The 20,832-nt window shown below is 51.3% G+C and overlaps 2 protein-coding genes and 1 long non-coding RNA gene across 10 annotated transcripts in view; 2 read left to right on the forward strand and 1 right to left on the reverse strand.

The window, feature by feature from the left end:
* The window catches only part of FAM120A (family with sequence similarity 120 member A), a 96,648-nt gene extending 86,327 nt beyond the window's left edge, over positions 1-10,321 (forward strand). For both annotated transcript variants that reach the window (XM_060610277.3, XM_060610278.3), the window contains 3 exons: positions 1,944-2,085; positions 2,524-2,620; positions 8,411-10,321. In XM_060610277.3, coding sequence (XP_060466260.1) covers positions 1,944-2,085; positions 2,524-2,620; positions 8,411-8,722 — 551 coding nt within the window. In that variant the 3' untranslated portion in view covers positions 8,723-10,321. The remainder of the gene's footprint in view (positions 1-1,943; positions 2,086-2,523; positions 2,621-8,410) is intronic.
* Positions 693-19,559, reverse strand: LOC132663744 (uncharacterized). 7 transcript variants are annotated; one of them, XR_013551544.2, is made up of 4 exons: positions 19,446-19,559; positions 17,008-17,109; positions 15,860-15,923; positions 10,286-11,495 (listed from the first exon to the last, which is right to left on the reverse strand). It is a non-coding gene; the product is annotated as an uncharacterized LOC132663744 (long non-coding RNA). The 7 variants fall into 7 exon arrangements; XR_013551540.2 differs by lacking the exon at positions 15,860-15,923 and adding an exon at positions 11,792-11,903 and having other exon boundaries at positions 19,446-19,553; XR_013551543.2 differs by lacking the exon at positions 19,446-19,559 and adding an exon at positions 18,972-19,187.
* PHF2 (PHD finger protein 2) overlaps positions 19,283-20,832 on the forward strand; it is a 75,672-nt gene continuing 74,122 nt past the window's right edge. The window contains exon 1 of the mRNA XM_078436107.2: positions 19,283-19,493. Coding sequence (XP_078292233.1) covers positions 19,396-19,493 — 98 coding nt within the window. The 5' untranslated portion in view covers positions 19,283-19,395. The remainder of the gene's footprint in view (positions 19,494-20,832) is intronic.

The following is a 20,832-nucleotide window of genomic DNA, read 5'->3' on the forward strand; positions in this document are numbered from 1 at the left end:
GCAACGTTTTTGAGAAAGATCTAATAACACATACATAAATGAGCTTATTTTAAATTCCCTTTGCTTCTCTTCTTGTACGTATTGGTTTTACAAGGGAGAAAAAAGACTTAACATTTAGTTTTGAAATAATGTCTTGTGATTTTGCTGTAATTAAAGCCTGTGACTTGTAGTTTTGTCACACGTCCTGTATTTTGGGACCGCAGAGCCAGACGTGGCCATCAGGTCCACACCACAGGGCTGTTCAGATACATTTGTGAGTAACTTTAGGGTACACAGGCTTTCTATCCTTTCCAGGAATGTTCTTCCAGCTCTGTTCCTTGGGGTTGGCGGGAGACCTCTTTTGCAGCAGTAAGATGCACAGGCTAGCACAGCCCCCAGAGGGGCTCTGGGGACGTCTCCCCCTGCACCGGCCCCGCATGCCCTCTCCTGCCTCCCACTGGCTCTTGCAGCTTCCAGGACGCTTTTCTTCCTGCCCACGCCATGCAGCGTGCAGTGACGCCTGCTCTCTGCTTCACCATCGGCTTCAGCTCCTTGCGCCCCTTGCCTGGACACTCACGTCAGCGTGCAGTTGGGATAAACCTATGGGTAGGGTGGTGGCTCTAGACATTGTAGGGTCAGAAGTGGTTTTGTAGGCTGAAATGACCAGAGGAACTGCTTTGTTACTTCCCCCAGACTGTGTCTGGAGCTCAGCTCTGCTCTGTCCAGTGTAGTAGCCACCGGCCACTGTGGCTCTTGAGCACTTGACCTTGCTATAAAATACACGCCCAGTTTTAGATCTAATATGGAAAAAAGATTGCAAAATAATTAGTAGTTTTTATATTGATTACATGTTGAAATAATACTATTTTGGATATATTGGGTTAAATAAAACAAATTATCAAAACCTATTTTATCTGTTTTTGTATTATTTCATTGTGGCTACTAGGAATGTAAGGCTTGTAGATTTGGATGTTGGGCAGCGCTGTCTGGCAGCTAGAATGGTCATGGTGAACACCTGGATGATGGAGACTTAATTATAATCCATTCCATCTGCCAGAAGATAGGAAGCTTGAGGTTCTATTCTGTTTGGGTTTTATCAGAAGTTTTGCTATCAGTTACATATTTGAGAATTTTCTTAGTTAAGTCAGAAATCCTTAGAATATGCAGGCTGTTGGTGGTTAATAGAAGTTACTGATACAGTGGTGTTGGTGACCCCACTGATTTAATTTAATTTAATTTAATTTAACAATAAGAAATAACAGCCACATTTACTGGTTAACTTCTGTAATGTTTGGTTAAGGCAGGAAACTTGGAAGCAGTTCCCCAAAGAGAAAACATGGAGTTTGCAGGTATCCATGTTGGTAGGGGAGGAGGCTGGCTGTGAGCGCCCAGTGGCCATGCTTTATTGAACTGTTGCAGCCAGAAAGCCTTGCACATTTTGCATTTTTTTATTTTTTTTTCTTTTTCCAACGTTTTTTTTTTTTTTTTTTTTTTTTATTTATTTTTGGGACAGAGAGAGACAGAGCATGAACGGGGAGGGGCAGAGAGAGAGGGAGACACAGAATCGGAAACAGGCTCCAGGCTCCGAGCCATCAGCCCAGAGCCTGACGCGGGGCTCGAACTCACGGACCGCGAGATCGTGACCTGGCTGAAGTCGGACGCTTAACCGACTGCGCCACCCAGGCGCCCCTGCATTTTTTTAAACTCAGATCAGCTGTTGTGGGTTCTCTGAGTGGCCAACACTTTTGTCTGACTTTCAGGTGTATTTTCAACAACAGTTAAAACCCATAAACAATATGTACATAGATACTTTATGTAATAAATAAGAAGTCTTCACAAAACTTCAGAGAAGGGGGCTTTATATGAAATATAAACCACAATGAAAACAAATTGCTCGCTTGTTTTCTTTTTGCTGTTTTTAATTCTCTGATTGTCAAGATGTATTTTGTCTATTTTTCGTGCAGGAATCCAACCTATACCTTCTCAGGGAGGGAAGCTAGAAATAGCCGGCACCGTGGTTGGCCACTGGGCTGGGAGCAGACGGGGCCGTGGAGGCCGTGGGCCTTTCCCCCTACAGGTAGTTTCTGTTGGAGGACCAGCAAGAGGGTAAGTTCTGAACAGTGAAAACATGTTTGTGTTAATTAGAAAATAGCCTCTTACTTATTTTAGTCATGAGTTTATTAGAAACATTTTTTCATCATTAGATATATTCCTTAATGTCATTGTGGTTATGTAGGATTCCATTGTATACAGCATTATGTAACTAAGCCATTATTAAATAGTTACCCACACATTCAATTAACAATTTTTTAATATTTAAAAGAGTAGCATTTTGAAGTATATTATTTTTCAAATTGAATGCACTGGATAGGGACCAAAAAACTCAGATTGATTTCTTGGAATCTTGAAATAAGTCCACGATGTGACCATGATTTATTTAATAGACCGGTGCTTTCTACAGCGTGGGATCGGCATCATTTTAAATGTTCCAGCTGCCTCAACAGATTCAAGCCTGTGTGCTTTTGTCCTCTTTTATCCGTTCAGGCGTCCGAGGGGAGTTATTTCCACCCCGGTGATCAGAACGTTTGGAAGAGGCGGACGGTACTACGGCAGAGGCTATAAAAACCAGGGTGTGATTCAGGTAATCCATGGGGCAGCGGCGCCTCACTCCGGGCTGGTGGCTCAGTGCCTGCGTCCAGAAAGGTCTGCCGGGGCCTCTCTGTAGCTGTCGAGTGCAAGGCAGACACAGTGGTGGCGTCACCTGCTCGCCGGCTGTGACTCCTCAGCCCACGGCGGCCGGCGTCGTGGGTGCTGAAGAGTATGGTCGCCTGGTCACTGCTAACTGGGGAGTATTCTGGGGCTGTTAGCGGCAGTTATATTCTAAAATGTTATTTAGGTAAATAGCAGTCAGGATTTAAGAAGAAAACTGACGTCTTTTTCTCCTCCTGGACTGTCTTGACTAGCACTTCGCTGAAAGGCTGAGCCTGTGAGGAGACAAAATCACGTACCCATCTTCATGACCGAGCTGGAGTTTCCTCCCACTTTGGATAGACCATGTTGGGACATGGATCCTGATGAATTTCCCCTTGAGAAGGATCTTTTAGAAATGCCAGGCAGCCTTACTGCTGTGTTTGAAGTTTCATCAAAGTGTGCATTTCTTCCCGTGCTGTGCATGCAAATGTTCCAGCTCTCCCTTGGCTCCCACATTAGTAGCCCACGTGTGGAAATGTATTGGCCTGCCTTTACCAGGTGATCTCACCACCTTGGGAACTTCTGTGTTGATGAAATACATCTAGTGAGTCAGGTACAAGGGCAGCCCCCTCTGCAGTGTAGCATGCCCCAGGATGGGGCATGTGCTTGGCTCACTTTGCCCTCCTCAGGCTCACCTTGACCTTCCTCTGCCTTCTGAGCCCTTTTAAGCTGAAGGCACTGAGCCTCTGAACGGGTTTATAAGGTGGGGGGGAATGCACCCATGCTGTGCTCCAGCCCGGAGCCCATCCTGTACAGACAGCCCCTCGTGGAGCCATCACCCCTACTGATTAAGGGGGCCTTTCACATAAAACACAGACACCGGAACCACACAAGACAACTGGGTGGCCTGGCCTCTTTCTTGTTCCCGTGGGGAGCTCACCTTCTTTTATTTTGCTGCATCTTTAAAGTCCCTGAGTCCACTGGCTCCCCTCCCCCATGCCTGTCTCCTTTGCTTTGCGTGTGGAAGGACAGACAACACCGCCTTTTGCGCCCAAACGCCCAGACTTTCTTCATCTTGCCGAGCGTGTGCTGAGCGGGCTGCCCCCCTATGACCTGACCTTGTCTTTCTTGCATCCTGGTGGTGGGTCTGGGCACTGAGCCAGACTCTGCACCGGTCTGCGCCTGTGGCAGGACTGAGGTGGACCTGTGTGCTTTTGTCAGGGGCACGAGTGTCTGCTTCTGCACATTGGGACCCTTCGATGTGTCACAGGCTGGATCCCTTCGTTCGCTGGAGATTGCCAAAGGAAGATAGTCTTGTTGCGCGATTTCTTTTTCGTTATTTCTTGGGGTGTTTTTATAAAGAGATGCTTCCCATTGGCTCCCATTTGGTACCTGAGTATTACAGTGCTTGCAGGACAGATACCTTGCTGCCCTTGGCCACAGGCCCTTTGCGTGGCCTCTGGTCTGTGGTGGCTTTCTCTCTGGGCATCGCCCGGCCCAGCAGAACCACCACATTTCTCTCGATTCCTTGGTCTCTTTAGTGGGAGATGGCATTTGAAAACCACCGTCTGGGCACCCTGAGTGCTGGAGGGCCAGCGACTGTTCCTAGTGTTCTCTGAGCACAGATCTGGACATGCAGTCCTGGTCTTCATGCATGAACACACGACATGCGAGCTTTTTATTGTCTTTTTCTTTAAAGATAAAATCCTCATAAATTCACACTGACGTTTCCAATTTAAACTGAGGGCTTTTACTTACATCTCTGATGTTACATCTACATGTCCTTTCCTCATGCTGAATCACTGTTTCTGGGCTTCTCTGTGAACAGGGCTAGAGGAGATACGTGTACTCGCGTGCACCAGGCACTCAGACCCGCACGTGCTTGTGCTGCTGCACGCTCTTGTGTACCACACGCACAGGGGAATATGCATGTGGATGCCGCTGTTTTTATCTCAAGAATTTAGAGCGACTCTTCTGAATCAAATTGAAGACTTCAGGAATTTGATTTAAACTTTACTGTTCGTGTCCATGTCTATTATCTTCCACCCTGAGAACCGGGGCTCGTTAAGTTAGAGTCAGAGTGCCCCTGGCTGGCCCTTGGCTTCGTCCACGGGCAGTCACGGTGTTGACACACTCACCCTGTTCTCCCCCCAGCTCTCGTTGTGACAGTAGCTGTGCGGTTATCCGCTGCATTGTCCCAGCGTGCAGCCTCCACCCACCACCCCACCCACGCCTCATTGGCCTGGCCTCTGTGGACCCGCGTCCCCTGCCTGCCGGCCTTGTCCCTCCAGGCTCTCCTCAGGGGACTCCACAGGCAGGACCTCACAGAAACCAGGGGACGTTCAGAAGCACTTTGCTTTCCTAACAGTTGAAAGTGGTGGCTCATACCTCCTTCTCATGCGTCTCACGTATATTGTCATTTTCTTCTGTCATAAGCTTTGTGTCAAAGAACGCTAATAATTGAATTGTCTTTCCCTCAGAAGACATTCGCGGTTTTGGCCTAAATGCCCAAATTGTTTTTGTTTCTCTGCCAAGGTTTCGTGATGCACCCCGCTGCTGGTTATCCTGGGCCGGTGCACTCAGCACACAACGTGTTCTTTCTAAACACAGTTTCATATCTTGTCTTACATCAGAAGCTTTTCTTGAATTACTGGGTTTTCATTTCTGTTGTTCTCCCTTGCTTTGATTTCATCTCTGGTGGTTCCTGTTGAGCTAGTCTTGTGTCTGTCGCCAGTGTTTGGCACATTCTTGACTCCCTTTGACGTCTTCTTCTTTTGAGATAGAACTCACCTACTGTGCAGCTCACCTGCTTAGAAAGTACAGTGCGGCCTGTCCTCACTGTCATGCAGGGACACCGCCAATTCCAGAACGTTCATCACCCAAGAAGAAACGCCTTACTCAGTTGCAGCCACGTCCCAGCCCCCGGCGGCCACGGATCTGTTTTGCCGTGTATGGACTTGCTCTGTGCCTGTCATGGATGCGCACCTGTTGTCGCGCCACCGGCCCTTGGGTCCTCGGGATTGCTGTGAGGGCTCCACTGAGGGCGAGGCTCACTTTTTCCATTTACCAGTTTGCTGGGCATTCAGGTGGTTTGCACGTTTTTGGTTATGAGTAATGCTGCTGTGAACATACATACATAGGTTCGGGTTTTCCTCCAGCTTTACTGAGATGTAATCAATATATACCATCATGTTAGTTCTGGGTGCAGCATAGTGATTTGTATTTGTACGCATTGCAAGATGATCACCACGGGAAGTCTCGTTAACGTGCATCTCCTCAAATGGTTACAAAAACTTATTTTCTTGTGACGAGAACCTTTGAGGTCTCTCAGCAACTTGCAGATATGCAACAGAGTATTGTTAACTACAGTGGTTGTGTTCAGGTGTTTGTGTGGACATACGTTTTCATTCCTCTTGGGTACATACCTGGGAGTGAATTCCTGGGTCCTTGTGTATCCTCAGAAAAACAATTCTGAGTTACTTTTTTGTGTTGGCACCCTGGAGATCCTGCTTCAGGCGTTTTGTGTAGCGGCCGGTGGGCTTTTCCCTCCGAGACTGAGGGCTTAGAGGTGTGAGCAAGTACTTGAAATCTTCAGTGTTATTTCCCCCTGCTTTGTCCTCTTATATATTTTAATTTTTCACAGGATTCCAAGAAAATGGCAGTAGTGTTGACTTGGGGGAGGGTTTACATGCATATTTCCGAACTCTGGGATTGAGCACTGAAGTGAGAAGACCTGTGGGAATGGAGCCCAGAGGGGAACAAACGCAGGGACCACTGGTGTGAGACAAGGCATCCCCAAGGCGAGGGTAACACATATCTCCAGCCCCACTTGGCTGAGCAGAGAGGGCCTTTATTCGTAACCAGGCAAAAACCCTGGTTCTCAGCAGGGAGGACTAGAGGCACCCGACACCCTGCCATCTGGGGTTGAAAGGCAGCTTTCCTGTTCTGGGTCTCAGTTTCTTCACTGAAAAATGACCACATAAGGGTGAGACCGTTAAGGTTTCCCTCAGCACTGAGTCCGCCTCCAGCAGTGGTTCTCAGCCCTGGGATGTTGGCCCCAAGGGCCACTGGCTTTGGGGACATTGTTGATCATCATAGCTCAGTGTGCAAGTGCTTCTGGTGTCTTCTGGGGAGAGGCCAGTGATGCCCACCACTCTGCAACACACAAGACGGCCCGTGACAGAATTACCAGGTCTACAATGTCGAGGTGCCAGGCTGAGAAACCCACGGTCTAAGATGTAAACAGCTGAAAGATCTCGGGCTGTCTTCCTCGTCTCTTACCGAGAGGTCTTGTCTTTCACTCCAAAAGTTCATTTTTTCTAGAATTACTTTTAAGTTTGTTAAGAGGAGCAGGGAGACCTGTTCAGAAGAGATAGGTCACAAACACACCTGGCGATTATCAGCTTAGACTTGTTTCTTGTTGGGTTGTCCAGAGAGCACTTAGGTTTGCTTCCATTTTCCAGTAGAAATGGGCCTCCCACTGCCCGCGACAGGTGGATGTGTAAGTTGTTGGTGGACACGTAGTGAGGATGGTGGTTTGTAATTTCAGAGAGGACGTATCGAGGAGCGGTGTTAGCATAGATGATTTGGTGCTGTCCAGAAGGATTAGGTAGACCTCTTCAAGTGGGGTCTACTGCAAGGTCAGGATATTAACTACAGAGAAGTGGAGGGAAGGGGCCCCAGGACGAACCTGCTGAGACCAGCTTTTGCCAGCTGCCGGTCAGTCAGAAGCAAAAGAGAGTGTGTTAGAGTATAGAGTATAGACTAGAGTACAGAATAAACAGATTATAGAGAGTAGATAGACTGTGTGAACTACAGAGAGTATAGACTAGAGCACACAGACCATAGAGAATATGTAGACTGTTCAGGTTATGGAGAGTATAGAGTACACAGACCATAGAGAGTATGGAGTATAGAGAGTGTGTAGACTGTGGACTCCGGAGAGTATAGATGACAGTACAGAGCACACAGACCGTAGAGAGTATGGGGCATAGAGAGTATATAGACTGGACCACGGAGGGTATAGACCATAGTACAGAGTACACAGACTGTGGAGAGCATGGGGCCTAGAGAGTATGTAGACTCTGGATTACAGAGAGTATAGACTAGAGTACACAGACCATAGAGAGTATGGGGCGTAGAAAGTATGTAGACTATGGACTACGAGAGTATAGATGAGAGTACAGAGTACACAGACCATAGAGAGAGTATGTAGACTGTGGACTATGGAGAGTACAGACCAGAGTACAGAGTACACAGACTGTGGAGAGTATGTAGACTGTACATAGACTGTGGAAAGTATAGAGTGTAGACAGTATAGAGATTAGAATGTATACACTAGAGTATGTAGAGGATGCAAACTATAGACTATAGAGTACATAGGTGATACTAGAGAGAGAGAGAATATATATTACACAGATTACAGAGAATGTAGATTCAAGTATGGAGTACAGAGAGAATACAGACTATCAAATATATACAGTATATAGCCTATAAAGTATATACACAGGTTGTGAAAAATACAGACTGGAGCGTATAGAGGTATAGAGAGTGTAGAGTAATGGACTGTACAGACCACAGAGGATTAAGAGAAGGTATAGAGCAGAGAGTAGAAAGCGTGAGGAACACACCCATGCAGTGTACTGTGCTGTTGAACCTGAAGCACAGGCCTCCATAGGCGTCCCTTCTCCCACTGTGTATCACAGCTGCCTTATTGCTTGTTATCCTTGATTTTGACCAGGGCAAGCCTCCTTATGCTGCTTCAGCAGAAGAAGTGGCCAAAGAACTGAAGTCAAGATCCGGGGAATCCAAGTCGTCTGCCGTGTCTTCGGATGGGTCCCTGGCTGAAAACGGAGCGGTGGCTGAGGAGAAGCCTGCTCCCCAGATGAACGGGAGCGCGGGCGATGCCAGGGCCCCCAGCCACTCGGAAAGTGCCTTGAACAATGACTCTAAGACGTGCAATACAAATCCTCACTTAAATGCACTAAGTACAGACAGTGCTTGCCGCAGAGCTGATGCTCTGGAGGCTGCTGTCTTAAAGAAAGAAGAGTAAACTTATTTTTTATAGAGGGTGAAGGATGCTGGAAGGGTAGGATTCAGGAATATCTGGAGAGAAAGAGAGCCTACAGTTATGTACATTTTTTCCTTTCCGTAAGAGAAAAATGAGGACTTTGGAAATTCGGATCCCTCTTTGATATCAGAGATTTAAACAACACATTTTTAGTTTTAACCAGTTGTAGTCAAAATGCTACAATAAAACAAAAAGAGAGAAAGAAAATGAAGAGCATTTGACTCCCACACTTAAAATGAAGTACACACAAAGTTTAAACTGGTTATGACAAAAGCCTATAGTTGTGTTTCTTGAACTATAAAGAAAACAAATTTTGGCAGTCTTTAAGTATATATAGCTTAAAATATCATTTTTAGCATTTGGCACCATATGTATGCCATTATCTTTGATTTTGCATTACTGTTCACAAGGAAGCTTTGTCTAAGGCTTTGATTTTATGATTATGAAAGAAATAAGGCACACCACGGTTTTTCTTTCTTACTTAAATCTCATCACTGTTGATGTGGTTCTTTTGTGTTAAAAAAAAAAGTGCAACTATCAAAACTAAAAAATTATAGAGTAATATTGCCGTTCTGCTGATTTTAAATATGCAGTACATCATACTTACTTTACAAGCAAGTTAAATGGAGATAAAGTTGAAATCATAGAAGATGCAAATGACCTTTCAAAATCAACACAATGTGTTCTGAAACTTTTCGTGACTTAATACCATGCATCTGTGATCAATGAACTATGTGGTTTTGAATCGGATGTAGACCATTAGTGCTACTACTTGAGCTAACCTTCTGCATGGTTCATAATTTTTAAAGTGTGTAGTTAATATTATGCATGTTATTGTCCTTCCATTCTTACCAGTATGTGCCCATTTGCAAAACAAAATGCTAATAATCAGTAATAGTCCTATAAAAGATGTTAACTCTGTTTAGTCACTGACTGATCTTGCTCTAACCTTAAAATTTTGTGATTATTGACCTCTGTTGCATTTATTCTAAAACCCCCCCAAAATTATCTAGCTGTTTCAAATATCAACATTACCCTGGTGTATTCACTGCTGTATGCATTATTGTTCTTTGTTGCTGTTTTATGCCTTCATATTAGCAAAATATGAAATTCTGTGAAAAACAAAAAAAAAAAATCCCTTTGATCTTAAAAAAAAAAAAAAACAAAAAAAACAACCCCCCCTTCTGTAGCAGGAAACAAATTGCTTGTTCTTGAGAACTTTCCCATCAAGAATTTAGTAGAAGCAGGTATACTTATATCATTTTGATGTTTTTGTTAATGTTTCCAAACAATGTACTTTGAAATCAGAATCACTTCTTATTCGTTTTCATATAATTCTCCTGATGCTCTTCATCACACATTAGTGATCAGAAATGAGATGTAATTCCCCAATCCCTGCCCGCAAGACCTGAGTAGGATCTTACTGTAAGTTGAAGGGAGTTCTGCCCTAACTCATGGATTGTGCAAGAATGAACTGCTGTTGGGTCTGACTGATTGTAGGTGGGTTGTGGCGTGGTGTATCGAAGGCTATTGAATGCAACTTACAATGCTTAATAAAAATCTTTATTCTTTTAGTATAAAGTACGGTGTCGCTTTTAAAGTTCTTGTAGCAACAGAGGTTACTGAGACTTAATTCAAGTTGGGACCGCTACCGCAGGCACCAGGCCTTCTCGGTTGGAGGACGAGGTCTGGGGATCCTGACTTTGAGTCCACGCGTGTGTCGGGGGCGAGGGGCAGTGGGGGAGTGGACTTACATAATTAAAAAGCTCAACAGCTGCCTGAGAGCTCGCTAGAGTGAGTGCAATTCAAAACTGTTGTGCGAGGGGGTTACGGTCTCCAGCCCGAAGGGACTCGCGCTGTCATCCTCGTCCCCATGCTGGGAAGCGGGGCTGAACGTGGAGAAAGAAGCCCAAGGAAGAAACGCACCAGATCCCGATAGAAGCACGTGTATTACTGTCCCTATTGACCAGACCCACCCTTCATTGTGGTTTTCTCCGTGTGCACCTCGCGCCCTTGGGCCCACCACCCTCCAGGGCCGACCCTGCGGGGGCCACACGACTCTGACCGCCTGCAGCTGTGGCGTCCCTAGGGTCGCACAGCCGGCAGCAATGGGGACAAGCCCCGCCGCGGGGCTTAGAGAAACGGGACAGAAATACACCTCCCCAGTCTGAGGAGCTGGGCGCTTCCGGTCTATACAAGGGGAGGGACGCAGCCGCGACTGTTTCCGGCCCCAGCTTCAGGCGGGTTGGGGCGGGGCCGTGAGCGCTTCCGGCCTCTGCGCGGGGCGGGAAAAGGACGTGTGCGCTTCCGGCTTCTGTGCGGGGCGGGGCCGCGAGTTGCTTCCGGCCTGTGCGCTGGACGGCGCAGAGCGGTGCCGTGAGAGCTTCCGGATTCTGCGCGGTTCGGGAAAGGGTCGTAGACGCTTCCGGCTTGTGCGAGAGGCGGGGCCGTTTCCGGCCTGTGCTTAGAACGGGGCGGGGCCGTGGCCCGCTTCCGGCTTGTGCGCGGGGCGGGGCCGTGAGTGCTTCCGGCTTGTGCTGGGGACAGCTCGGGGCGGAGCAGCGAGCCCTTCCGGCCTCCTCGCCACCTGCGCTGGCAGTGCGTGCGCACCGTCCACGCCCCGCGGCGGTCCGCGTCGCTCGCCCCGCCGCTGGTCGAGCATTCTGGTTCACCGTTTTTTGTTTTCTTTTGTGAAAGAGCTCTTACGGATCTCGTGTGTTTCAAACGTAGTATGTCTATTGTAGAGTTTCAAACACTGCCGGTGCACAGAAAGGACAGAAAACCCCTAGTGATGTACGCATACGGACACACCTGTTCACACCTGGTCCTTGTGCCCCCGCCGGCCTAGCGCGGATGGACCCCGCGCACCTGCCGTTCAGGGCCGCAGGGGCCGCGCCTGCATGGCATTCACGTTTCGGGGCGCAGGACAGGTGTGTACAAGCAAGGCCGTATCAGGTAAGAACACGGGAAATAAAACAGGGAGGGGACTGGGGGGACGGGGGTCTGCAGGGCGAGGCTGGGCTCAGGAAGCAGTGTATAGAGAGAACCCACCAACGAGGGGAGAAGGGTGCTGCTGGCCCCTGGAAGGTGGCTTAGCCCTCAGCATTGGGCCAGTGTCACAGGAAAATGGGCATCCCTCCTTGTCATCTGTCTCCTCCCAGGCCTGTGGGCAGGCATGAGGACACGAGCTCCTTCCTGATGCACTCCCTGCAGGAGCGGTTCTCCCCTCCAGCGATCTTATTCTCCCGCTGATTCTTTGGAGAATGCCTGTTTACTGTCCTTTCCCCTTTACTGCTTACCCTCACCTGGCAGAGTGAGCTCTGCACAGGTTGCTTCCCCCCAGCCCCAGGACTCTTGGCTGCTGGGCCTCCGCTCCTGTCCCTACCACAGCCCGGGGGGGGGGGGGGGCAGGGGCCTCACGGACCCACAGATGGGCCAAAGCAGGCTCTGTACTAGGTGCTTCACCCTGTGCTGTGGGCTGGACTGTGCAGGTGAGGTCTTGGAGACTCCATGAGGGGCCACCTGGGGGCTGGCTGGAAATTACTCAGGCAGAGCGCTAGCCACTTAAGGGTGGTGTCTGGGATGGCCTTGGCCTGGTGTGCCCAGAAGGCACCAGCAGCTCATGTGGCAAACAGCTGGAGGCATAGGAGCAGACCCCCCCCAGACCTCGTCACACCATGTCCCCTCCTGGCCATTGTGCATATCCATCTCTTCAGACATGACTGACCCCAGCATGGGTTATATAAGTGTTACCCTGGTGTTGGTTTTCCCAGAGTGGCCCGTTTGTTTTGTCTTGTTCTGGTGTTTTGTTAATAGCACCCTTAATGTAAATTATATGGTTATTTGGCAGAGGGGCTTTGGTCTACAAACTCATTGTTTCAAAACATCACAGGGCCATCCTCACGATAGTCAACAGAAGGGCACTCTCATAGCTATCAGAAAAACCCAGAAGGCTCCCAAAGTTCCCATGGGTCACTGTTCATTTCACTGGGTTCTGGATCAGGTCTCCCAAGGGCCTGCTCTTAGAACTCTCTTGACATTCACCAGATTGCTTCACACATCCAGCCTTGAACTAGTATCTCCTGTCTGTCATCTCTGCCATATGAACTCCTTGGAGGTGGGACGCGTCTACCTGGTTCACAGCTTTAAAACCTACACTAGTTGTGCACCAACACATTGGACAACCTAGATGAAGTGGACAAACCCACACACACACAACCCACAACCCGCCCAAACTGAATTACAAAGAAACAGGACATCTTAATATACCTGTAATTATTACAGAGAGTGAGTCAATAATCAAAAGCCTCCCAAAAAGAAAAGCCCATGACCAGATGGCTGGTGAATTTTACCACACATTTAGGGAAAAATTAACAGCAATCCTTAAATTCTTCCCAAATGTTGAAGAGGAGGGAATGCTTCCTGACACTCTCTGAAGCCAGCATTGCCCTGATACCAAAGCCAGACAAAGACTCTACAAGAAGACTACAAAACAGGGGTACCTGGCTGGCTCAGTTGGTAGAACATGTGACTTTTGATCTCAGGGTCATGAATTTGAGCCCCACATTAGGTGTGGAGCCTACATAAAAAAAAACAACAAAAAAGGAAAACTGCAAAACAGTATCCCTCATGAACCTTGATGCAAAATTCTCAGCAAAATTCCGGGAAACTAAATTCACCAGTGTGTTAAAAAGATTCTACACCTTGATGAAATGGAGTTTGTTCCTGAAATGCAAGGATGGTTCGGTCTCAAAATCAATCAGGGTGAGACATCACACCAACAAAGGGGGAAAAGCCCACAGGATCATCTCAACTGATGCAGAAAAAGCATTTGATAAAATTCAACATGTTTTCATAATAAAAATCCTCCATAGGGGGGCACCTGGGTGGTTCAGTAAGTTAAGCGTCTGGTTCTTGATTTCAGCCCAGGCCATGATCTCACAGTTGGTAAGTATGAGCCCCAAGTCTGGCTCTGTGCTGGCAGGGCACAGCCTGCTTGGGATTCTCTCTCTGCCTTCTCTCTTAGCACCTCCTCCACTTGCATGCCCACTCCCTGTCTCAAAATTCAAGAAATTAGAAATAGAAACTTTTTCAGCATTGTAAATGCCACAGATGAAAAGCCCAAAGCAAACATACTTAATGGTGAAAAGATTAAAATATATATATATCACAAACACATGCACAAAACCCAAAACAACTTTTCCCCTGAGATCAGAAAGGAGAAAGATGCCACTGCCACTTTCACCCCTTCTACTCAACACAGTATTGGAAGTTCTAGCAGGAGCAACCAGACATACCTGCGTAAACAAGCAAATAGCATCCAAATTAGGAAGAAGTAAAATTATCTCTGTTCATACATAACAAGATGTTATATAAAATCAAAAAGACTTAGGAACTCCACAAAATACTGTCAGAACTAGTAAATTCAAAGTTGTAAAACTAATCCTGTAAAGTTGCAGGATAACTAAATAAACACTAAAAAATTAGTTTTGTTTCCAAACACTAAAAATAAACAATCTCAAAAGGAAATCAGGAACACAATTCCATTTACAATAACATTAAAAAAACCCAAAAACCTAGGGGTAAGTTTAACCAAGGAGATAAAAGACTTGTATGCTGAAAACTGTAAGACATTGCTGAAAGCAATTAAAGAAGACAAATGAGTGGAAATATCCCATGTTCATGGATCAGAATATTAATATTGTTAAGATGGCAGTACTACCCAAAATGATCTACAGATTCAATGAAATCCCTGTCAAAATTATCATAGTCCCTTTTGCAGAAGTGGAGAAGCCAGTTCTCAAATTCATAAAGAGTTGTAAGGGGCCTGGAAGAACCAAAACAGTCCTGAAAAAGAAGTGCAAATTTCGAGTTTCACCCTTCCTGATTCTGAAACTTACTACAAAGCTACAGAAACCAACACAGTATGGTATAAGGTTAGACATACAGACCAATGAAAGACAATAAGAAGCCCAGAAACAACCCCTTGCCCACGTGGTCAAATGATTTTGACAAGGGTGCCATGATCACTCAATGAGGAAAGGACAGTGCTTTCAACAAATGGTGCTGGGAAGACTCCATGTCCACCTGCAAAAGCATGACATTGACCCTTACCCCAACTCAAAAATTAACTTAAAGTGGATCAAAAGCCTAAACCTAAACCTATAAAAATCTTGGAAGGAAACACAGGATGAAATCTTCATGACATTGGATTTGGCAATGTTTTTTTGGATGTGACATCAAAATGCAAGGGCAACAAAAGAAAACAAAATAGATGAACCTGACTTCTTCAAAATTACAACCGTCTGTGCATCGAACATTTGCAAATCACCAATCTGATAAGAGATTAGTATCCAGAATATATAAAGAACTCCTATAATTCAACAACAAGAAAACCCAACCCAAATCAAAATAGGAAAGGGCTCAAATAGACATTTATCCAAAGAAGATGTACAGATGGCCAATAAACTCATGAGAAGATCCCCAACATCATCAGTCATTACGGAAATGCAGATCAAAACCACAGTGACCAGAGTTTCAATGGAACCAAATTTTTGCCATCAAAAACTAGCATATTGAGAAATTAAGAATTTTTACTTCAAAAAAAAAAAACCCACAATGAGATATCACTTCATCCACTTTAGGACAGCTATCATCAACACATGTACACACACACACACATACATACAGAAAATAACAAGTGTTGGCGAGGATGTGGAGAAACTGGGACGCTTGTGCACTGTTGGTGGGAATATAAAATGGTGCAGCAGCTGTGGAAAACGGCATGGTTCTTAAAAATGTTAAAAATAGAATTATCATATGATTCACCAATCTCACTTCTGGGTATACACACAAAAGAAGTAAAAGCAGGGACACGAACAGATATTTGCACACCCACATTCATAGCAACATTATTCACAACATCCAAAACGTGGGAACAACCCAAGTGTCCTTCAACAATGAATGGAGAAATTAAACATGGATTATAAACACAATGAAATAATAGTCTTAAAAAGGAAGGGAACTCTCACATGTTACAACATGGATGAACCTCGAAGACATGATGCCAGGTGAAGTAAGCCAGTCACAAGAAGGCAAATACTGTAGGATTCCACTTACTTATCCGAGTTCCCTACAGTGGTCAAGTTCATAGAGACAGGAAGTAGCTGGTGGGTGCCTGGGCCTGGGGGAGTAGTGATGGGGGTTAGTGTTTACTGGTGGGACAGTGAAAAACTTGGCGGAAGTGCATGATGGAGGCTGCAAACAGTGTGAACTTACTTCATGCCACATAACTGTACACTCAGAAATGGTCAAAACGGTACGTTTCATCTTGTGTATGTTACCACAATTAAAAGAAAAGGCTGCGCTAGCGTTCAGTATATTTTGTCGAGAGGGAGTGAATCAGCAGGTCCTGGAACGTGCTGTTTTTCCATCGGGCAATAAGGTGAATAATACGTGTCTCACGCTTGGGACTGGCTGGGGGATGCGGGGTGCATGCTGTGGCTGTGCTTCCTTGGAGCAGCAGGGTGGAGGGTGGGGGGGCATGCTTCTGGGGAGCCCATCCTCTTACCCCAGCAGCATGCCTGGCCACTCGGGTGGGTGGTGGTCTTGATGCTTATACACAGACTCAGGAGTGGGGTGGACTCGGTGGGCATGGAGGCAAAGAGCAGACCATGTGAAAGGGCCAGAGCTCGGGGGACACCTCATTTCAAGGCCACTGCCCCTGCTTCCTGGGGCCTTGAGTCCAGCCCCTTGTGCTCCCCCTCCCTGTGTGACCTGGCCTGCTCCAGGCCTGTGTCCCCAGGGCGCCGTGGGGCGTGTGTCACTGTCCCCCTTGACAGCAAAAGGAGCTGCACAGGAGTTGGGACTGCTACCAAACTGCGAACACAGCAGGCGCTCAATGCACAATGAGTGAGGACTCAGAAAAGGAGGGCTTTCTGGGGGGTGAGAATGGGGAAGCCCAACAAAGGAGCATTTGGGACCCACGTGGGCCCTTACTTTCGTCTGGAGTTGGCCCACAGCGTCCGAACAGCACGGACTAACAGGAAAGCATCTCTGCGGACACACGCAGAGGCCGTGGACACGTACAGACCAGGAGGGCAGGATGGCCAGGCGCCTGGGGGAGTCTGGGCTCCCAGCCCGCTCCTCCCCCTGGTCAGCCAGCTGCCTCCTCTGGGAGGCATTTCACTGCTTCCAGCCTGCGTTTTCTGGAGAATGGCAGGAGTCCCCCCCCCCCCCCACCCAGGACTCCCATTGGTCCTGTATACCTGTCTGTGGAGCAGCAGTGCCGAAGTGTCCCTGCGAGTGCGGAGGGTGGAGTGGTCACCGCCTAGAGCTGATGCTGAGCGCGTCCCAGGCACTGCTGGAGTCTGTAGAGAACCAAGCACAGGGCATGGCACCTGGTCAGTGCTTGACACACACTGGTAACTACTGTCCTCGCAGACAAGGACGAGGAAGTGTTGGGTGAGGCCCTGCACCACAGTGGCCTCCAGAAGCTTCTGACCACACTGGACCACAAGTGGGTGGAGGTGGACACTGCGGGTTTGAGCATCCCAGTACTGCTGTAGGGGATGGTCACTCAGCAGGGCCCAGGCCAGCCGGACTTGCAGGCCAGGCACCGCTTATCTGAACTGACCCACACCAGGGTGTTGGTGGGGGACAGTGCTTCCCAGAGCCCTCCGCACCATCTCCGGGAGGAAGGACCCCAGAGGGGAAGGGCAACCACTGCAGTTCAGGTGGGAAGGACTTGAGGTCGAGCTTAGCGAGGTGGGGGCAGTGGCAGAGTGACCTTGTCCCTCTCCCCTCCCCCAGCTTCTTCTGGCTGGTGCCTCCCTGCTAAGGGGGGCGCACCTGCCGGGGCAGGAGGCCAGGGGGCAGCTGGCACAGTAGGTTGGCCTCCAGAGGAGGGAGGACTTCAGATGCACTGCTGGCACGTGGGCCAGGTGCCCTGAGGGGCTGCAGGCCTCAGCTGGGCACCTGTCGGGGGTGCTGCTGTGAGGGGCCTGCACCTGGCTTTCCCTCCAGTCTGGCATTCTGTGCTTGAGGTGGCCAGCATCCCCCAGGAGGAGGCTCAGGGGAGGGAACACCTACTGGCCCCTCCTCACTCCACAGCACATGGATGCAGCTGGGAGCGGGCAGGAGAGGGTTGGTTTCCAGAAGGCAGGGAGGAAGGAGCCCTCAGAGCCGGCCCTTCCCCCACGCACCACAGACCCTGACCACTCAGGTGAGGCTGCAGGGCCCAGAGCAAGGCAGTGGCACTTCTGGCCCATCCCTCCAGCCCCTGCTGTCCTGAAGCCACCAGCAGGGCTCCATAATCCTGACTTGGACTGGAGGCCTGGGGGCTCCTTGGGGAGGGGGGGAGGGGGCTCAAATTCTAGGTAATCACTCCCTTTACAGAGCTGACCTGTGCCAGCGTGCTCCTGGCTCCCCAGTAATCTGTCCTCTAGGGGCTCAGCAACAGGAGAGTCAAGGATCCTGTGTGGGAGGGCTAGCTGTTCCCAGGAATCAGGGGGAAAGGGAGCAGGAAGGAAGAAACAAGAGGAAACCCCAGCTGCCCCCTGTCCCTCTGCTGGTGGGGGTCCCTGACCACCTTCTCAGAGGAAGCCAGGCCTGCCTTCACCCAGAGGCTCCCACCTTTTCCCTGGAGGGTCCTCCTGCCCACTTTCTCCCCCAGAGTGATCCCCAGCCTACCTTCTCGCCCAGAGGGGTCCCTTTAACCTCCTTCACCCTGGCCCACCTTCTCTCCAGGAGGGGTCCCTTGACCCACCTTCTCCCCGGCAGGTCCCCCCACCCTCCTCTTCCCCCAGAGGGGTCCCCCGGCTCACTGTTTCCCCAGCAGGTACTCCCCCCTCCCTCGGAGGGGTCCACAGGCCCATCTTTTCTCCTGGAGGGGTCCCCCTGCCCTCCTCTCCCCCAGAGAAGTCTCCCCCAGCCTCTTCCTACCCCGGAGAGATTCCCCCGGCCCACCTTCTCTCCAGGAGGGGTCCCCTGACCCACCTTCTCACGGCAGGTCTCCCCGCCCTCCTCTTACCCCAGAGGGGTCCACTGATCAACTGTTTCCCCGGCAGGTATCCCCCACTCCTCTTCCCCCAGAGGGGTCCCCCGGCCCACCGTTTCCCCGGCAGGGTCCCTCCGGCTCTCCTACTCCCCCAGAGGAGTCCCCCGGCCCACCTTCTCCCCGACAGATCCCCCCGGCCCTCCTCCTCCCCAGGAGGGAACCCCCCAGGCCCACCTTCTCCCCGCGGTCCCCGGCCCGCCTTCCCTCGGCGGGAGCGGCGGCCCAGGCCGGCGGGCGGAGGCGGCGCCACCCGGGGCGCTGACGTAGAGGCCGCTCGGCGGCCGGGGGTCCCTTCGGTGGGGCCGCGGCTCCCCGCCCGCCGCCCCCGCGCGTCCATTCCCTTTTGTGTCCCGCGCGCGGCCCGGCCCCGCGCACACTCGCGCCCTGCGCCCCGGGGCCGGCGGGCGGCTCCCGGCGCGGCCCTGCTCCGCGCGCCCCGCTTTGTGTGGACGCGCCGGCCGGGTGCGCGCGGGCTGTCGTGCGCCCCCGGCCCCGTCCCGGCCCCGGCCCGGCGCGGCCCCCCGCCCGGCCCGCCCGGCCCGCCCGGCCCCGACCCGGAGCGCAGCGCGGGCCGAGGGCGGGCGGGCGGCGCGCGAACATGGCGACGGTGCCCGTGTACTGCGTGTGCCGGCTCCCCTACGACGTTACCCGCTTCATGATCGAGTGCGACGCCTGCAAGGACTGGTTCCACGGCAGGTGAGCGCGCGGCCCGCGGGCCCGGCCCGGCCCCCCGGCGCCCCGGCCCCCGGCCCCCGGCCCGCCCGGCCCCCCGGCCCGGTGCGCGCCCGCCCGCCGCAGGCCCCCGCCGCTGCCGCCGCCGCCGCCGCCGCCGCCGCCCGCCGGCCGCGCGCCCTTTTGTGCCCGGGGCGGGGGCCGGGCGGGCAGGCGCCCCTCGCGCGGCGCACAAAGCGGGCCCGGGGGCCGGGGGACCGGGGAGTTGGGGCGCCGCGGGCCGGGCCGCTGACAGCGGGGCCGCGGGGAGGCCGGCTCCAGGCCCAGGCCCGGCCCGCCGCCTCCCCCGCGAAGTTGCAGGAACTTTCCCCGCGCGGGCCCCGGAGAGGCGCGAGCGGCGGCCCGGACGCCGGCGGCCCCGGCCAGGGGTGGGGGGTGGGGGGCGTCCGGCGCGCCCACCCTCCGCCGCAGCCCCCGAGCCCCCTGACCCCGGCCGGCGCCCCCTAACCCCCCGCGGGGGTGGGTGACAGGACGGCGTCGGTGCGGGTGGGGGTGTCGCGGCTTTGCCGCCTCCTCTCGGGGGCCGGCGTGGTGCCCCGTTTCCCCCTTCTCCGCTCCCGACGGGGACGCCCCCCCTCCCCCGGGGCCGGACTTGACCTTATGCTCTCTGGGGGACGTGGGGTGGGGGGAGGTAAAGCTGGGCCTTTGCCCCGGGCTGTGACCTGGCCCTGCGCCTAGTTTTCAAAGCGAGGCCCCTTCCCACCCAGAAGTAGATGGGGAGGAGGAAGAGATGGTGATTGCGGTGTCCGAACTGCTCCAACAGGTTCTCACGTGTTTGGGCCTGGGCAGGACCGCGGTTGCCCTCCTGGATACCGCCTCAGACCCACCAGGAGCAGGGCAGGGGGCACGGGGCGGGGGGGGGGGGGGGGGGGGGGGGGGGGGGAGTGTGTGGTGGCGGCTGGTCCCTGATCCCCCAGAGAGGAGAACCTCCCGCTCATTTTAAGGGTGGATGTTGGGGAGCCAGGCAGCCGGATGTGACAGGACCTGCTCAGGTTGGTCAGCTCCCGGCCAGGGTCCCAGCCCAGTGCCTGTGACAGGGACCCCAGTGAGGAGGGGGCGGGACTCTACCTGCCAGGGACACCACTGAAATCCCCTGGGCCTCCGGGGCTGCCTTCCTGTGGATGCCCAGGGCAGCAGAGCCCCTGCCCCGGGGTGCAAACACTGGACTCCCCAGAACGGTGTGTGTGTTGCTGCTATGCACACCCACCAACTGGCATCCTCTGCAAGTTCATGGCCGGACCAAGGGTGAGAGCTGCCATCTGATCCTTCAGGGCTCCTCAGTTCCAGACATGCTGAGAAGCTG

This window comes from Panthera onca, chromosome D4 (assembly GCF_046562875.1).
Source record: "Panthera onca isolate mPanOnc1 chromosome D4, mPanOnc1 haplotype 2, whole genome shotgun sequence".
Classification (NCBI taxonomy): domain Eukaryota; kingdom Metazoa; phylum Chordata; class Mammalia; order Carnivora; family Felidae; genus Panthera; species Panthera onca.